The sequence below is a fragment of the Globicephala melas genome, chromosome 13, assembly GCF_963455315.2.
Source record: "Globicephala melas chromosome 13, mGloMel1.2, whole genome shotgun sequence".
NCBI lineage: Eukaryota > Metazoa > Chordata > Mammalia > Artiodactyla > Delphinidae > Globicephala > Globicephala melas.
In genome coordinates, this window is record NC_083326.1 from 73,522,881 (window position 1) to 73,538,669 (window position 15,789).

The following is a 15,789-nucleotide window of genomic DNA, read 5'->3' on the forward strand; positions in this document are numbered from 1 at the left end:
GTCTCTGGATTTTTCATTTTGTGCATTTTGAGGTTATAGTTCTGTGTGCTAGAAACTGAAGCCATGGTAAAATCATAGAGCTTTATTTGGAGTTGACATTTGGTGTCCTCTTTGTAAGTGAAGGACTGCTCTCCTAGCATCCTGTACTTTTTGTGGACCCAGCTTTAACTGAATTCTTATTAAATGGAATTGATTCCATGACCATCAGGCCACTATCCTGGGTCACTCCAAGATACTTTGAGTAGGTGTCATATTGAGATAAGCACTGGATGAGTGCTGCCAGAGTTTTTCAAACTGGGTGGTGATGTGATTAATGATGAGTTTAGTGGTGGCCGTTATTTAAGGAGATAGAACAGCTGATGCTGTAGGTGTTGTGAATCTTAGGTTTCACTTATCGATTTGCACTGGGTCACCCAGTAATGTGCTAGTTGTAACCAGGACTCAAAAGTTTTGAAAGCCGTTGCTAACAGGGACGACAGCTGAGCTGTGCAGACCGTATTTGAACTAGTTACAGAGTTGGCAGGTCTGCATGCTGAATAAAACTTAAGCAACTCTGGACCATGAGGCCCACTACCTGCAGCCTCCCACCCTGTGACCTTGTCTTAAGGAGCTGTCCCCGGGCAGGCTTTTCTCTCAGCTCCAGAGTCCTCCCCTGACTGCCAGGTATACCCCTGTTTTTAAACCCTCACATTGTCCACCGCTGGGGTACAAACTCTTAATAGGATAAGACACGAGTTGGCTGCCTGCCTTTTAGCGAGCTCAGTTCCTGTTATCAAGGAAACTCCTCTAGGAAGCATCTAGGACACACTTCTGTAAAATGGTCTTCACGCAGGAGAGGCTCACACGGGGGTGTCTGGGCCGGACCTGCGCACTCGTGGGTCGATGTCTGCAGGGCGGTCGCGACGCGTTACAAACCCTCAGGGAACCCCGTCTCCCACGAGGCCGGGCTGAGAAAGGCCCTGGGGAGGAGGCCTTGATAGTCCCCGGCGCTCACCCCGGTACCCAGTCCAGTTTCCCGCCTCGAAGCCCAGGCTGCCGCGGCCGCCATCCCGCCCGGGGGCGCCAGGCCCCGGGCCCCAACACTATCCCGGCCTCGCTCTGCGGTGTGGGCCCGCGCTGTGACCCGGAAGCGCTCCGGAAGCGGTTCCGGAGTCAGCGCCGGCAGGATGGCGGCGGACACGCAGGTGAGGAGGGCGGCTGCGAGGCCAACGCGGCCAGCGACGGGGCGCGGACGGCGGCGGTCGGGCAGGACCGCTAGTGCCGCTGGCGTAGGGGGCCGGGGGCCGGCGGCTGCGGAGGGCGCGGTCCGGGGGCCGCTTTGGGCCGGTCCCTCCCGGACCCGGCTTCGTCCCGGCTCCCGGCCCGGGTGGCGCGGACCGGCCGCGGGCTCGAGGAATCAGGGACTCCGGCCTCGGCGGCTGGAACCCGTCGGGCCCTCCCCGGTTCCGGAGTTGCCGAAGTTCCTCTTTCAAGGAGTCTCTGCTCCATTTCTCCGAAGCCCTCCAGCAGTGAGCCCCGGCCAACGCCAACTCCCTCTTAAACTGTGTTCAGCAAATATTTCTCAAGCACCTACTATGTGCAGGGATTTATAGTATATTCTTTGGATTCATACAGATCTGAGTTGGAGTCTTGGTCAGTTTCAGTTTCTCTGAGACGCTGGGCAAGTTTCTTAACCCTGCCAATTCTCAGTCTTTTCATACATAAAATGGGGCTAAACTAGTACCTGTCGTGTAGGGTTGTTGTGAGGAGTCAGTGAAAGAAAGTAGGACTCCATGTTGATGGTTGTTATTAGGTGCAGCGTTAGATAAAAGAACTGTCACAATTCAGGAAGAGTCTTGTCACCTTGAGTGTTATTACCTGTGAAGTGCCTCATAGTTAAGGGAGGAGCTGGGGAAGACCTTTTTCCTCCACCCCATCCTCCTTTTAGCCGTGTTTTAGGGTGAAAAGACAATATTATGGGAAAAGGAAATGGGTCTCTAAAGGACAGCATGGCTTACTTGGGTATCAGGGTGAGGAGATTAATTGATTTTGATAGGGAGGCCCAGAGGCCAGAGAGTGACTCCTCAACCTGAGCATTCAAAAGATGCGAATTGGGCTTCCCTGGTGGCACAGTGGTTGCGAATCTGCTTGCCGATGCAGGGGACACGGGTTCGTGCCCCGGTCCGGGAAGATCCTACATGCCGTGAGCCATGGCCGCTGAGCCTGCGCGTCCGGAGCCTGTGCTCCGCAGCGGGAGCGGCCGTGACGGTGAGAGGCCCGCGTACTGCAAACAAAACAAAACAAAAAAAAGATGCGAATTGCGAGTTTCCTGTGCAAGGGAGGGGCTGGTAGTTTTTTTAAAAATATTTATTTATTTAGGCGGCGCCGGGTTTTAGTTTCGGCATGTGGACTTCTTAGTTGAGGCTCGCATGTGGGGACCTAGTTCCCGACCAGGGAACGAACCCGGGCCCCCTGCACTGGGAGCGTAGTCTTACTCACTGGACCACCAGGGAAGTCCCAGGGGCTGGTAATTTGTTCCAAGTTTGTTATAGTGAATCCTGGAAAGAAAAGCATAGTCTCCTGGGTATTTTGAAAAGTGTTGGGAGGATACACGCTGACTGTGTAACATTAAAACTCAAATGCAAAAAAAAAAATCTCTCCAGTGCTGTGTTGTTCAGTATGGTAGCTAGTTAATTAATAGGCAAGCGGCTACTTAAGTTAGCTAAAATTAAATGAAATTAAAAATTTAGTTATTCGGTTGCACTAGCCACATTTCAGTGCACCGGTAGCCATATGTGGCTGGTGACTACTGCATTGTACAGTGCAAAAGAACATTTCCATCAACACAGAAAGTTCTACTGGACGGTGCTCCTCTAGAGAGAAACCTGTGAACATTTAAGCTCTTTGCATCTGATCTCACCAGCAAATGACTTCTCTGAAGGATCTTCCTCAGTTTTATTCTGACAGGATCCCAAGTGGGTAACATTCATTTTCTGATTAAGAAAAAGAAGAGCCTTGAACCTGAAAGGCTCTTTCATCTTTGGGGGAGAAACTATAGCCAGGAATTTAATATTAGCATGGAAAAACAGCTATGTGAGAATTTTAGGTAAAGGGTGGATTATATATATGCATCTATTTTTGCTATCTCCTCCAGCGTCACTAAAACTAGTAAAGAGTTGGAAAAAAGAAAGAGAATTGGAAGAATGGGGAGCAGACAATAGCAGCAAACTTTTGGAAGCTAGAAAGTGATAAGTGGTAAAGGGTTCAGCAGACCCAAGGGAAATGAATCCTAAGCCAAGTTAAGAAAGCTGAGAATCAACCTGATTTACAGAATCTCTGACAGCTGGGAATTAGTGGTATCAGCTAACCTCTGGAAGTGAGGGTGAGTGGGGAGGGGCTAAGTTAGGAGGATTGGTTGAAAGCCCCTTTCAGATGCAGTCAGAGCCCCAGCTTCCTTTCTCCATCTTGGTAAAAGCCTGAAAGTTTTCTCTCTGGAGAAAACTTGTTCTGTGTAAAACAGGACCACACAAAAGTGTGGGAGGTCCAATATCCACGGAAATCATCAACAAAATAATTCAACATACTTTCTGCGAACGGAAGCATGTGTTTTCAGATCAAAAATGCTCAGTACAATGGATGAAAACAGACTCACAACAAAGCACATTAATGTGAAATTTTAGAACCTTGGACACAAAAAGAAGATCTTAGAAACTTCCAGGGGGGAAAATCAGGTCTCAGACAAAGGATCAAGAACCAGAATGGCGTTGGGTTTCCCAGCAGTAATGAAAGCTAGAACTCAGTGAAGAAAGGTCTTCAGTATTCTAGGAAAACTTCAACCTAGAATTCTGTACCCAGACAAACTTCAGGTAGGAGGCCAAAACATTTTCAAACTTGCAAGGACTTCACGAGATGGAGGATGTACTTTACCCAAACACAAGAAAGAGTACATTTTCAGGGTGATAGAGTCCCAGCTGTAGGAGATCACCCACCAAATTGGGGCAGGTAGGAAAGCACTGGGAGAGGCTTCTTCAGGAAAATAGAATTTGGTAGAATACCTGGTCTGCCTAAATGTATTGAGATTTAGACAAGTGGCAGAAAGTTTGAGATTGAATTATTAATTAGAACAGATAAAACAAGGCAAACTGAGGTGAGGAGGGAATGGGCATTGGGAGCCTTTATGTAACTCCAGGGTTAATTTTAAAAAAGCTGTGCAAGAGAGTAAACAGTTTATTAAATGGAAATTGAATACCATTTGCATATAATGTAAACACTGAATTACTGGGCTAACCCATATTATGAAACAAAGGAATTGTGTCAGGGATATGGGGAGGGTCTCTGGTGGGTTGAAGAGGGAGAGAGGTCTTTGGTAGAAAGGCAGAAGTAGCAGCACAAGCAAATTATTTAGAGATATGGCGATAACTACCGAAATAATCAGCCAATATTGGTGAAAGAGATTGTCCTTGTGTGTGAGGGCATGCGACTGATTTTTAGAGCAAACCTCCCAGAACTTTTTGACTCTTTAATTATATACATGAATGACTATAAAAACAAGAGACAATATTAAAACAAATAATTTGTGTAGAAGACAGTTTTGGACATGATTTTATTCATTGCTAATAGAATTATAGCAGGGATTTATCTGTAAGAAGAACTCAGTATTACTTTCTCTCTCTATGCACCCTTGAGTCTTATTCTACTAATAAGGCCTGTCCGTGAAATACCCTCAAAAGAAAAAGAGGGCGGGTGTTACCCACTTGGGTCTTATTATGCCCTGCTCAACTGCTCATGTATCTACAACCTGCCTGCTTTGTAGCCTGTAGAATATTGTTCAGGAGCCAGATTTTCAGGAATATTTGCAAACTGCCCCTCTTTCTAGGTCTTATGCTTATGTTCCTGTGCAGGGGATGCAGTTGTGGTAACATGGATGGTGGTTGAAAGCTAAGGACTTGTTAGCATCAGTTTTTAGACCTGTTGGTTTCAGGTTTAGTTTCAGAAATGCAGGTGCTGTGGCCCACAGGTCCAGTCTGAGCAGTGGCTTCCTCTCTGGGAGTTGGTTTCTTCATCACCTGTGAAATGGGGATATGGTGCCTGTCTGGAAGGCTTGCTGGTAGTAGTAGCTGATTTTGTGCTCAGGATGAGAGGTAAATGCTCTACATACACTGTCTCATTTAGTCTCTGTTTAACAGTCATGAGGTAGGTGCTGTTGCCTGTATAGATGGGGAATCAGAGGATCAAGGAAATGATATAATTTGACTGAGTTTCCACAGCTGGTAGGAGGCAGAGCTGGGATTCAATTTCTTGACCTTTTACCTGCTAGCCAACTGTGTTTATGAGTTGCCAGGATACTCCTTCTTATGGGAGGTTTACAAGAGATAATATAAAGGGAACATACCTGGCATTTAGTAGGCCCTTCCTAGATTTTGCATAGTTTGGAAGGGATATTTTCTGTCCTGAGGTCTTTGCCTTTGACCTTGCCTCTTTTTGTCCACGTTTAAATGAGGTATACTGAGTGGCTGACTGGTTGGGTTAAAAGCAGTACATCTCACTCAACTGGGGGTGATTGTGTCCCCCAGGAGATGTTTGACAATGTCTGGAAACAGTTGGGGTTGCCGCAGCTGTGGTGGGAGGATGGGGTGCTGCTACTGGTGTCCATTGGGTAGAGGCCAGAAACGCTGCTCAAAATCCTACGATGTATAAAGGCAGCCCCCAAAGTCAGGAGTGTGGAGGTTGAGAAACCTTTGGTTAGAGAGAGCTTCACTGAGTTCTGCACCTCCCACAGCTTGCTCGCTCTCTCTGTTTCCGCCCCCCCCCCCCGCCCGGGCAATGTTTTGTAGTTTGACTGCTGAAATTTTTCTCTGTGGGCTTGGTCTTCACAGGTTTCTGAGACACTAAAGCGTTTTGCAGGGAAGGTGACAACAGCCAGTGTGAAGGAACGGAGAGAGATCCTCAGTGAGCTGGGGAAATGTATTGCTGGAAAAGGTATTTTTTTTTCATTTCATTGATTTCATTTCAAACTAAATGGGGTTCTCTGCTTAGAACCATGGCCTTCTTTTCCCCTCACAGCAACTTCTGTCTTCACTGTCAGTATTTGCTTGTTATAATCTGCACTGAAGCAGTTGGGTTGGTGGAGAGTTTATCCTTCTAGGCGCCAAACCGTTTTACCAGTTTTAACCATTTTGATTGGAAATAGTTCTAAAAGATACCAGCAGTCTTTCTTAAGTGATTTATTGGATGGAAAAACATTTTCTTTATGACCGGGGGCACCATTTTTCCCAGTCAGTGTTCCGTGAAAACAAGCAAGATGGTATCAAGTGATTGGCTAGTAAAGGATTCCAAGATCATGTAAGTTTGTGAGATGTCACATTTTATTTCTTTTATTTTTTAATTTATTTTATTTATTTTTGGCTGTGTTGGGTCATCGTTGCCGCGCGTGGGCTTTCTCTAGTTGCGGCTAGTAGGGGCTACTTTTCGTTGCGGTGCGTGGGCTTCTCATTGCGGTGGCATCTTTTGTCGCGCAGCGCGGGCTCTAGGCGCACAGTCTTCAGTAGTTGTGGCTAGCGGGCTCTAGAGCGCAGGCTCAGTAGTTGCTCCACAGCATGTGGGATCTTCCCAAACCAGGGCTCGAACCCTTGTCCCCTGCACTGGCAGGCGGATTCTTAACCACTGCGCCGCCAGGGAAGCCCAGATGTCACATTTTAATCCAGTGTTTCCTTGAACCTCATTTTTGCCAAAAACCTGTTCAGGGTCTGGGCACCACATTTTGGGAAGTGCTGAGCACATGTAGTTACCCTGATTCTGTACCATAACCCGAGGGCTCTTGCTGCAAATTATGGGGCATGTATAAGACTAGTGTGCCTTCAACCAATAAATGCTCATTAGTTTTGAGTTTCCTTTTGGTGTGTTTTTACTATACAGCATTGGTTCTCAGAATGTGGTCCCTAGACCAGCAGTATCAGCATCACCTCAAAACTTGTTTGAGATACAAATTCTCAGCTCCACCCCAGAGACTCAGATTCCCCAAAACCCTGCAGGTGGAACCCAGAGTCTGTGTTTTAACAAGCCGCAGGTGATTCCTGTGTTTGCTGCAGTTTGAGAACCATGGCGGTATAGAATTGGGTCTCCGTTTCTGTCAGCTTTCACTTGTTGTTAGGAAAAAGCCTACTTCCTACCCCCCTCTCACCCCCATTCTCATTCGCTGCTTCTGATCTACTGTTGCCTGGTTACATACCCAAGCTTGTTAAAGTAGTGTGTAAATTAAGTAAATTGCTGTTTGTGAGCTTCTGAGAGATTCTCCTGTGGATCAGAACTTTAGCATATGAGTGTTATGGCACCTTCAAAAGTCTTTCTGGTCACTTCTGAACAGAGTTCTAGTTAGAAAAGGCTGCCATGTGATAGATGCTAGCTGGACTCCCTGAACCATAATGGCTGACTCCCTGCTAAGTAACAGCTGAATACTACACTTTTCCCCATTTTGTGGAGTAAGGAGTTCGACATGTGTGGGTGAAGTTTATGAACTACTCAGGGCCTTTTCAGGGTGATTCTACTCTTCAGTCACCCTGAAATTCTACAATTCAGGGTGAATTACGTTTGTAAAATGTTTAGTAGTCTTTGATATACAAGTTGATTGGGGGAAGTTAACCTCCCATATGAAATTGTTAATTCTCAATTTCCTGATTTTGAGTCTAAGGAGGAGTCATTGCATAGTGGTAACTCTTCTGGCCTCTCCTTTTGTTAGGGTAGCAAGCAGGTCACCAGGAGAGTTCATCAGAGGTGGTGCAGTGGTGCAAGGTGTTTTCTGCCAGGGCGAGGAGTTGAAGTCTTCCTCAGAGCTGTCGATGCGGATGGTCGGCCTGGCTCAGCCCAGTCTGGCCCTGAGGCCTCTGATGCTCTCCGCAGTTCTGCCTCACTGTACTTGAAGCCTGAGACTCTGAGGCGGTGTCTGCTGTGCCTGTTCTTTCCAGTCACAGGCGTCTAGTGCAGAGTCAGAGGTGAAGGGCTCTGCGTTCTAGCCATGGCTCTGCCACTTACAGGCTGTGGGACCCGGTTCAGGTTACTTAACCTGTGAGCCTGTCTCCTGGGAGTGAGGAGTGAATGAGAACACATGGGGACGGTGCTTGACTCGGTGCCTGGCTATGGTCAACGCCCAGTGTCTATTAGCTGTTATTACCACTGTTCTCTTAGCCACAACCTGTTCCCGGCTCCAGTCACTCTTTTCCTCCGTTACTGAGGTAGCCTCAAATCAGATGGACCAATACCAGGCTCAGGACCCTGGGGGAGCTGGGTGCCTGCCCCTCCTTCATTCCCCATGCCCCCATCGTTCGGGTGCCTGAAATGTGAGGCCCTGTGCAAGCCCTTTGTGGGCCTCCTGCTCTCGGTGCCTCCCACGCCGGTCAGTCTGACACTCAGCGTACATTTCCCCCATCAGACCCTCCCCTCTTTGTCTGCGGGCTTCAGTCTGGCATGCAGAACCTGTCACAGGTTGGCTCTCCGTTATTGAGCACTATTGTTTCACTAGTTTCCCTTTCACTCAGCTGGCGTGCTTGGTTTTCCATGCCTTGGTTTCTTCATCTTAAAAATGAGGTCAATTGCAGTACCCACCTTACAGGAATTGAGTTAATGTATATAAAATGCTTAGAGCAGGGCCTGGTGCCTCATGAGCACTGGTTAAGTGTCGGGTGTTGTTATTCCTCCTCCTCCTCACGCGCCCTGCACAGGCATTGTGCCTTCTTATCCCGTGCACTTCTGCTCATGTTGTTAACACCACTCTGCATGCAGGCCCCTCTTTCCGTTTGTCCACAGCCTACTCATCTGTTAGGCCAAGCTTCTGTGTCCTTAAAATCTTCAGAAACCTTTCTGTTATAGGTGTTCTTCTCTTTTCTGATCCCTCATAGTACTTAAGTTTTGTCCTATGTTTTAAAACCAATTATTAGAACGTACATAAAGAAAAGTACACATATCATAAGTGAACAGGTCGCTGAATTATCACAAACTAAACACAGCCGTGTAACCAGCACCCGGATCAAGAAGCAGAACATTTCCTGTACTCTAGCACCTCCACTCGAAAGCATGTTAAATTTCGAGGGCACTTGTCTTGCCTTAGTTTCATTCATTTAACAGATGTTTGTCCGAGAGCCTTCCCGTGCTAGATGTTTCTTTAGAGTCCTATTTTGTCATTACTTTTTCCTGTTGGGAATTCTATCTCAAACGCCCGGGGAGTGTCCAGTGGGCAGAAGTCATGTCAGCAGAATGCCTGGCTCGAGCAGATGCCCAGGAAGTAGATTTTATTGAGTAGATTTTATTTTATTAACCCCTGTGTAATCTTTGGTTTTAGATCTGCCAGAGGGAGCAGTGAAAGGCCTCTGCAAATTATTCTGCTTGACTCTGCATCGATACAGGTGAGTCCCGATCAAAGGCCCAGTGTCCAGAGCAGTTTGTGCAGAAATGTGGTATAGGGTAGTGGTTAGAGCCCAGGCTTTGGAGCCAGACTGCCTGGGTCCTGCGCAAGTTACTGAACCTCTCTGTGCCTCAGTTTCCTCATCTGCAGAACAGGGATGTTGCTTTTACCTACCTCATAGGTGGTTATCAGTAAGAGTCAAGTTCTTGGAACGTTGCTTGCCACGTTGAGTGCTCAGTCTCTATGCTGGCACCGGTCATGTGTGTAAAAGCACTTGGCCTAGTTTGAGGCCTATAGTAAGTGTTCCCTAAAGGTAGATGTTGTGCTTACAGCCTTAAGGCTCATTTGCCCTTATTAGATGCTTCCAGAACTCTCAGATGAGGTAGATTTATCCAGTTACTTCCTAATCCCATCATCTATGACCCACTGGAATACAGTGCAGTCTAATTTTCCTGAGAAAGACCAGGCCTGGCCTAAGCCCCCCACCCCTGCCTCGAGTCCACATGTTCACCTTCCCCTTCTTTCCTCCTCCTAGAGATGCAGCCTCACGCAGGGCTCTGCAGGCAGCAATCCAGCAGTTGGCTGAGGCCCAGCCAGAAGCCACTGCTAAGAACCTTCTGCACTCTCTGCAGTCTTCAGGCATTGGCTCCAAAGCAGGTGTCCCCAGGTAAGAGGTAAAGGTGGTGGCCCACTGGGGGTTGGTGGAGTCCTACTCGTGAGAAGCCGGTGCAGGTGAGCAGGCGTGAACATGCCTGCCCCTTTCCCCTTTGCAACTCTGAGGGGTGCCGGCAGTCTGCCTTCTGTATGGACGGAGAAGCCAAGATGTCAGGCCCAGCGGAGAAACCACTTTCCTGAGGAACAGGGTTGGGAAACCAGTGGAAGTAAGGCCATTTTAAGGAGAAACCAAATGCCCACTAGGCACTGAATGGAGGAAACCATCCTTTTGATTTATAGTTGTGAGTGCTAAGAGGTGGGAGTTTGGCACTCCTTGTCCTGAGTTGTCACAGATGATTTGTGGGGAACAAGTTTCCAGTTCCAGTTAGGTCAGTGGAGGGTCTTGCATAGCAGGCAAGGCCTTGCGGTGAGCATTCGTCCTCAAGATGGAGGCTGCTGCTCTGACCTCATCCCTCCCCTCCCCTCCCCTCCCCTTTCAGTAAGAGCAGTGGCTCGGCTGCCTTGCTGGCCCTGTCCTGGACCTGCCTACTGGTGCGCATTGTCTTTCCCTCGAGAGCCAAGCGGCAAGGAGACATCTGGAGCAAACTGGTAGGTTCCCCGGGTCTTTGCAGTTGTGCCGGTCAGCTCTTTGCACAGAGTTGGGACATGTTTAAGCACCTTCTCTGGCCAGTGCTCTTAGTGCTGGGTGACCAGGCACTTTGAGTTACCCTGAGGTGTGTGACTTTGGTGGATGGGCATGAGTGCAGCATAATAACATTCGTCTATTTATCAAATATCTTTGAGCTTTCCTGGGTCAGGCATGGTGCTAGGCCCTGGGAATACAGTGATGAGCAAGAGAAACGTGGTCCCTGCCTTCATGGCATGTGAGAAAGACGTGACAGGCCAGAATGGGGAAGATAGGCAGAAAACAAGTAACCCAGAAATTACCAATTCTTTCCTCCCGTTCTATGCCTGCTCCTTCCACATTCCCTATCTTGCCTTTCAGCATGTCTGCTAACCAGAGATGGCCCAATAGGCCAGGTTGGGAGATTCTTTTGAATGTCTAGATATGCTTAGTGGAGGGCAAGAGGGATGGTCTTACGGTTTAACAAAAAAGGAGTCTGAGGATCTTGGTATGGATTTGACTCTTGGCCATGAGATTTGGCCAGATACCTAATTTCGGAGCCCATTTCCCATTGCTGCAAAAATGGGGAAAAGTACCACTCACCCATCCGCCTCAAAGAGTTGCCATGAAGATGGGCTCAGAAGAGGTGTGAAAGGGCTGTAGAAACTTACAGAGGGCTGTGCAGGTAAATGAGTGAGCGCCTCTGCCTGACACAGCCAGCTTGTAAGACTTATTGAGGCCTCATCCCTGGGAGCTTATCCAGCATACTTCTGGGAATGACCATAGATTGACCATCAGCAGTTGATGGAAGGATAAGAACACTGAAACCTCACAGGTAGTGGATATGCTGGAAAACCACCTTCAGAGTGTGGGTTCCATTGTTACCAAAAGGCCTTCTTGTAAGATGGTTTATCATGGGCTCCCTCACTAGCATGTCTCCAATGAATTCTTATAACCGTTATCCAAGGTAAGTCAGTGTGGGTTAGTGAGGGGGAGGGGTCAACCCCGGAGTTGTGTTTATGGGACAGGATGCATCAGGAGCTTGAAACCGTGGTGGTGGTTTCTGTGTCTTGAATCTGGGTTTTTCCTTTGCTCATTGCTGATGTTGACTATACACATAGGAGTAGTTCATTCAGTCCCTTAAGTATTTGTTGAGGGCCCCCTGCGTGTCAGGTGCTGTTCGAGGAGCTGAGGCTGAAACAGGGGACAGGTGAGAGGACCTTACTTTCTCATAGCTTTCAGTTGTGGGGAGAGGGTGGACACAAACAGGTCCACATATAAATGACAAGGTGTAGAGTCGTGCAGCAGAAAAGCAGGCAGGAGGATAGAGAGAGTGGGTGGACGGTGATGGTGGGAGGAAGGCCTTTGGAGGAGGTACCATTTGAGCAGGGACCTGAAGGATATGAAAGAAAAAACCATGCCCAGATTATGGGTTAGAACGTTCCAGGAAGAAAGAACAGCAATATAGTTCTGAATGTGATATCAGCAAGCTTAAAAAGCTATTTTAATAATAATTTTTTAAAAAAGGTTCAGTATTCAACAGGTGTAGAATGATATACCAGTTTCCTTCCCACCCCTTCCCTAGCCATCTCGGTCCCCCTCTATTACTAGTTTCTTATGTAGTAGAGGTATTCTCTGTGTATATGACTAAATAGACCTTTTTATACAAGTGGTAGCATACATACAAACTTTTTTCTTTCGCCTTGTGTTTTTTTCCTTAACTGGATTTAGATTTGTTCCAGAGTATTATATAGAGTTTCTCATTCTTTATGACTATTTACTAATCCTTTGAGTGGATGTACCACGGTTTAGATATAACTAGTTCCCTGTTTATGACCACTTATGTTGTTATAGTCTTTTGTTATAAAAAATTGTTGCCATGAATAACTTTGTACATCTGCCATTTTGTACACATGCAAATGGAATTTGGCAGACTTCTTAAGCATGCCTTTTTTCTCAGGGTGGCAGTCCACTGCTCACCAGTGACCTTGGGTGTTCGTGGTACATACAGTCTCTGTGAGGCTTTTTTTTTTTTTTTTTTTTTGCGGTACGCGGGCCTCTCACTGTTGTGGCCTCTCCCGTTGCGGGGAACAGGCTCCGGATGTGCAGGCTCAGCGGCCATGGCTCACGGGCCCAGCCGCTCCGCGGCATGTAGGATCTTCCCGGACCAGGGCACGGACCTGTGTCCCCTGCATCGGCAGGCGGACTCTCAACCACTGCGCCACCAGAGAAGCCCTGTGAGGCTTTTTAATTGAGCACCTATTAGGTGCTTCACTCTGGGTTGGATAGTGGGCCCCCCTGCAGGCAGGATCAGCATATCAGTGTTCACTTCTGTATCCACAGTGCCTAGCATAGTGCCTGCCACTTCATCAGCGTTCATTGCTTGTAGAATTAATGAAGGAATAGTCAAGGCAGATGAAGAAATATATGAAACAGAATGCTTATCCTTTTCCCACATGGCACTTAACCTTCCTGGAATTATGTATTCATTTGTGTGTTTATTTGTTTAGTATCTTTTTCTCCCTCTGGACTATGAGGTGCATGAAAGCAAGGACCGTGTCTGTCTTATTCTCCAGGTGTTTTCATTGTCTGACTCATAGTAGGTGCTCAACAAATACTTATTAAGAAGTGCTTGAGTGAACAGATGTAAATCCGGGACAGGGTTAAGTGGCGGGGGCAGGGGGTGGAAGGAAGAGGATCTGGCTGGAATTGAGTGGGAGAGGCCTGGCGGAGATGACCTCAGGTTCTGGCGGGCCTGACGAAGGTCTTGGGCAGGCTATGAGGGCCATGGGATCTCCGCTCCCATTTTACGTCCGGACCTGAGCCTCCCTGTCCCTGCAGGTAGAGGTGCAGTGCCTGCTCCTGCTGGAGGTGCTAGGCGGCTCCCACAAGCACGCCGTGGATGGTGCTGTGAAGAAGCTCACCAAACTATGGAAAGAGGTGACAGGAGGCAGCAGGGTGGCGGTCATTTCTTCTTCCTTACCACCTCCACTGCCGTCTGATACACCTGCTTTACCCGTTCCTCTTCAGAACCCGGGACTGGTGGAACAATACTTGTCAGCCATTCTCAGCCTAGAACCCAACCAGAACTATGCAGCTATGCTGGGGCTGCTGGTGCAGTTCTGCACGAGACACAAGGAGATGGACGTGGTCAATCGGCACAAGGCAAGTGGACTCTCTGGAGGGAAGGAGGGGGAGCTTGTTTTGCCCTGGTGGCCCCCAGCTGCTGGCCTTATCTGAAGTTTGTTGGTTTTCTCACCTGAGACCCCGGCCTTTCATGGTGATATATGAACTTTGAGGAGCTGGAAAGTTTCCCCTCCAGTTGTGGCTTGGGATGGATCCTGCCATAGTTAACGGGATGATGATTTGCCTGTTCATGCAGTCATTTATTCACCCACACTGAGCATCTGCCTTGTGCCAAGCTCTGTGCCAGGTGTTGGGGATGCAGCAGTGCGTGAGGGAGCTGTGATCCCTTCCCCGGCGGGACTGAATCTGAGGAGGCTGCCGTTAGACATAATCGTCATCTCATTATCTCTGTGAGACACGCTGCAAAGGAAAAGCGCAAGAGGCTGTGATACTCTGGTTGGGACTTGTCTTAGGCTGTGGGTCAGGGAACACATCTCTGATGAAGGAACTTAAAGGGTGAATAGGCGTTAACAAGGTCAAGAGGGGAGGAAGGGCATTTTGGGCAGAGAAAGCAGCATGTGGGCAGGAATGTAGAGGAGGCAAAGTGCGGTTGGAGGGGCACGTGGGTGTCTGGGTGAAAGAGGGTAGCAGGTAGGCCTGTGAGCCATGCCAAGGACTTGGACTTGCTCCTAGGAGCCATGGAAAGCTGTGGAAGGCTTTTAGATGGGGAATGGAGTGATCACTGGGATCTTCATGCTTGACACCATGACATTTGGGGCACTGATTGGTATTTTTTAGAAGCAGTCCCACAAGAGGGATCTCAGAACGTCAGGGTCTAACCAGGTCTCTGTATTCCCTAGAGTGCCCTGCTGGATTTTTATGTGAAGAACATCTTGATGAGCAAAGTAAAGCCTCAGAAGTATCTGTTGGTGAGTGTGAGGTGGCCCTTACTCACCTGGGCAAGCTAAATCCCATTTTAAATTCTGTGATTCAGAACCATCCTTTATTCTTGGTCTGTTCCCACGAAGGCTGGGTGCCTGACCCCTTTCTCTTTGTAGGATAACTGTGCCCCTCTGCTCCGATACATGTCCCACTCGGAGTTTAAGGATCTGATATTGCCCACCATACAGAAGTCCTTACTGAGGAGTCCAGAGAATGTTCTTGAAAGTAGGTTCCTGCCAAACAGGATGGTGGGAGGGAGATGAAGTTGCCTGATAAGCCGGGTCTCCACTACTTGGCAGCAGGAAGTGCTTGGGTCGGGGGGAGATGTATTCACTGTTTACCTCATTGGGCCCTTGGGAGAGAGATCAGGGACCCTTTTGAGAGTATGTTGAAAGTAATGGGCCCTCTTGCTGGAAGAATGCACAAAAGTATACCCACTTAAAATACTGCATACATTTTTAGAGGTCTAAGAACCTTCCGGAAACCAGGTTAAGAACCTCTGCTCTAGACAGTTTGACCTTGGTGTGGAGGTGGCACTTGAAACCATAGGATATGAGAGTTGAGTCTCTGTCTCTTTTTATCTTGGTAAGAGGTGTGGGTGGAATGTCGGAGGGGCAGTTTTTTGCTGATTGGGATGGGGCAGTATACAGCTTTACAGCAGAGCTGTGGGACAAAGGTGTGACCACCATGTGACCATACAGAGATGAAGAGTGGTCATGTCCTATGTGTCTACACAGCAGGCCTGAGCACTGGCTGGGGAGTCAGGCAGAAACGGGCATTTCCCCTGGAGGCCAGCATGATGCGTGCTTTCTGTCCCCCTCAGCTATCTCCAGTCTGTTGGCATCAGTGACTCTCGATCTCAGCCATTATGCCCTGGACATCGTGAAAGGACTGGCTGGTGAGTGTCCCAACCCCTCTCCAGCCCCTGGAATGGCACCTTGGGCTTCGGTTGTACTTATCCCTATTGTACAAAAAGGGGTAGGAGACAGCTCAGTTTAGAAATAAACTACAGTTGTGTAGTTTCTTTCCTGAGATCCTTTATAATGGGAACACAGAGCCAGGATTGAAG

The 15,789-nt window shown here is 48.1% G+C and overlaps 1 protein-coding gene across 1 annotated transcript in view; it reads left to right on the forward strand.

Annotated features, from left to right (window-relative positions):
- Positions 1-1,146: 1,146 nt before the first annotated feature.
- GCN1 (GCN1 activator of EIF2AK4) overlaps positions 1,147-15,789 on the forward strand; it is a 56,794-nt gene continuing 42,151 nt past the window's right edge. Inside the window, exons 1-10 of the mRNA XM_030860531.2 lie at positions 1,147-1,184; positions 5,856-5,958; positions 9,311-9,374; positions 9,909-10,040; positions 10,528-10,636; positions 13,494-13,592; positions 13,683-13,817; positions 14,639-14,707; positions 14,837-14,945; positions 15,544-15,618. Of these exons, the coding sequence (XP_030716391.1) occupies positions 1,167-1,184; positions 5,856-5,958; positions 9,311-9,374; positions 9,909-10,040; positions 10,528-10,636; positions 13,494-13,592; positions 13,683-13,817; positions 14,639-14,707; positions 14,837-14,945; positions 15,544-15,618 (913 nt within the window). The 5' untranslated portion in view covers positions 1,147-1,166. The remainder of the gene's footprint in view (positions 1,185-5,855; positions 5,959-9,310; positions 9,375-9,908; positions 10,041-10,527; positions 10,637-13,493; positions 13,593-13,682; positions 13,818-14,638; positions 14,708-14,836; positions 14,946-15,543; positions 15,619-15,789) is intronic.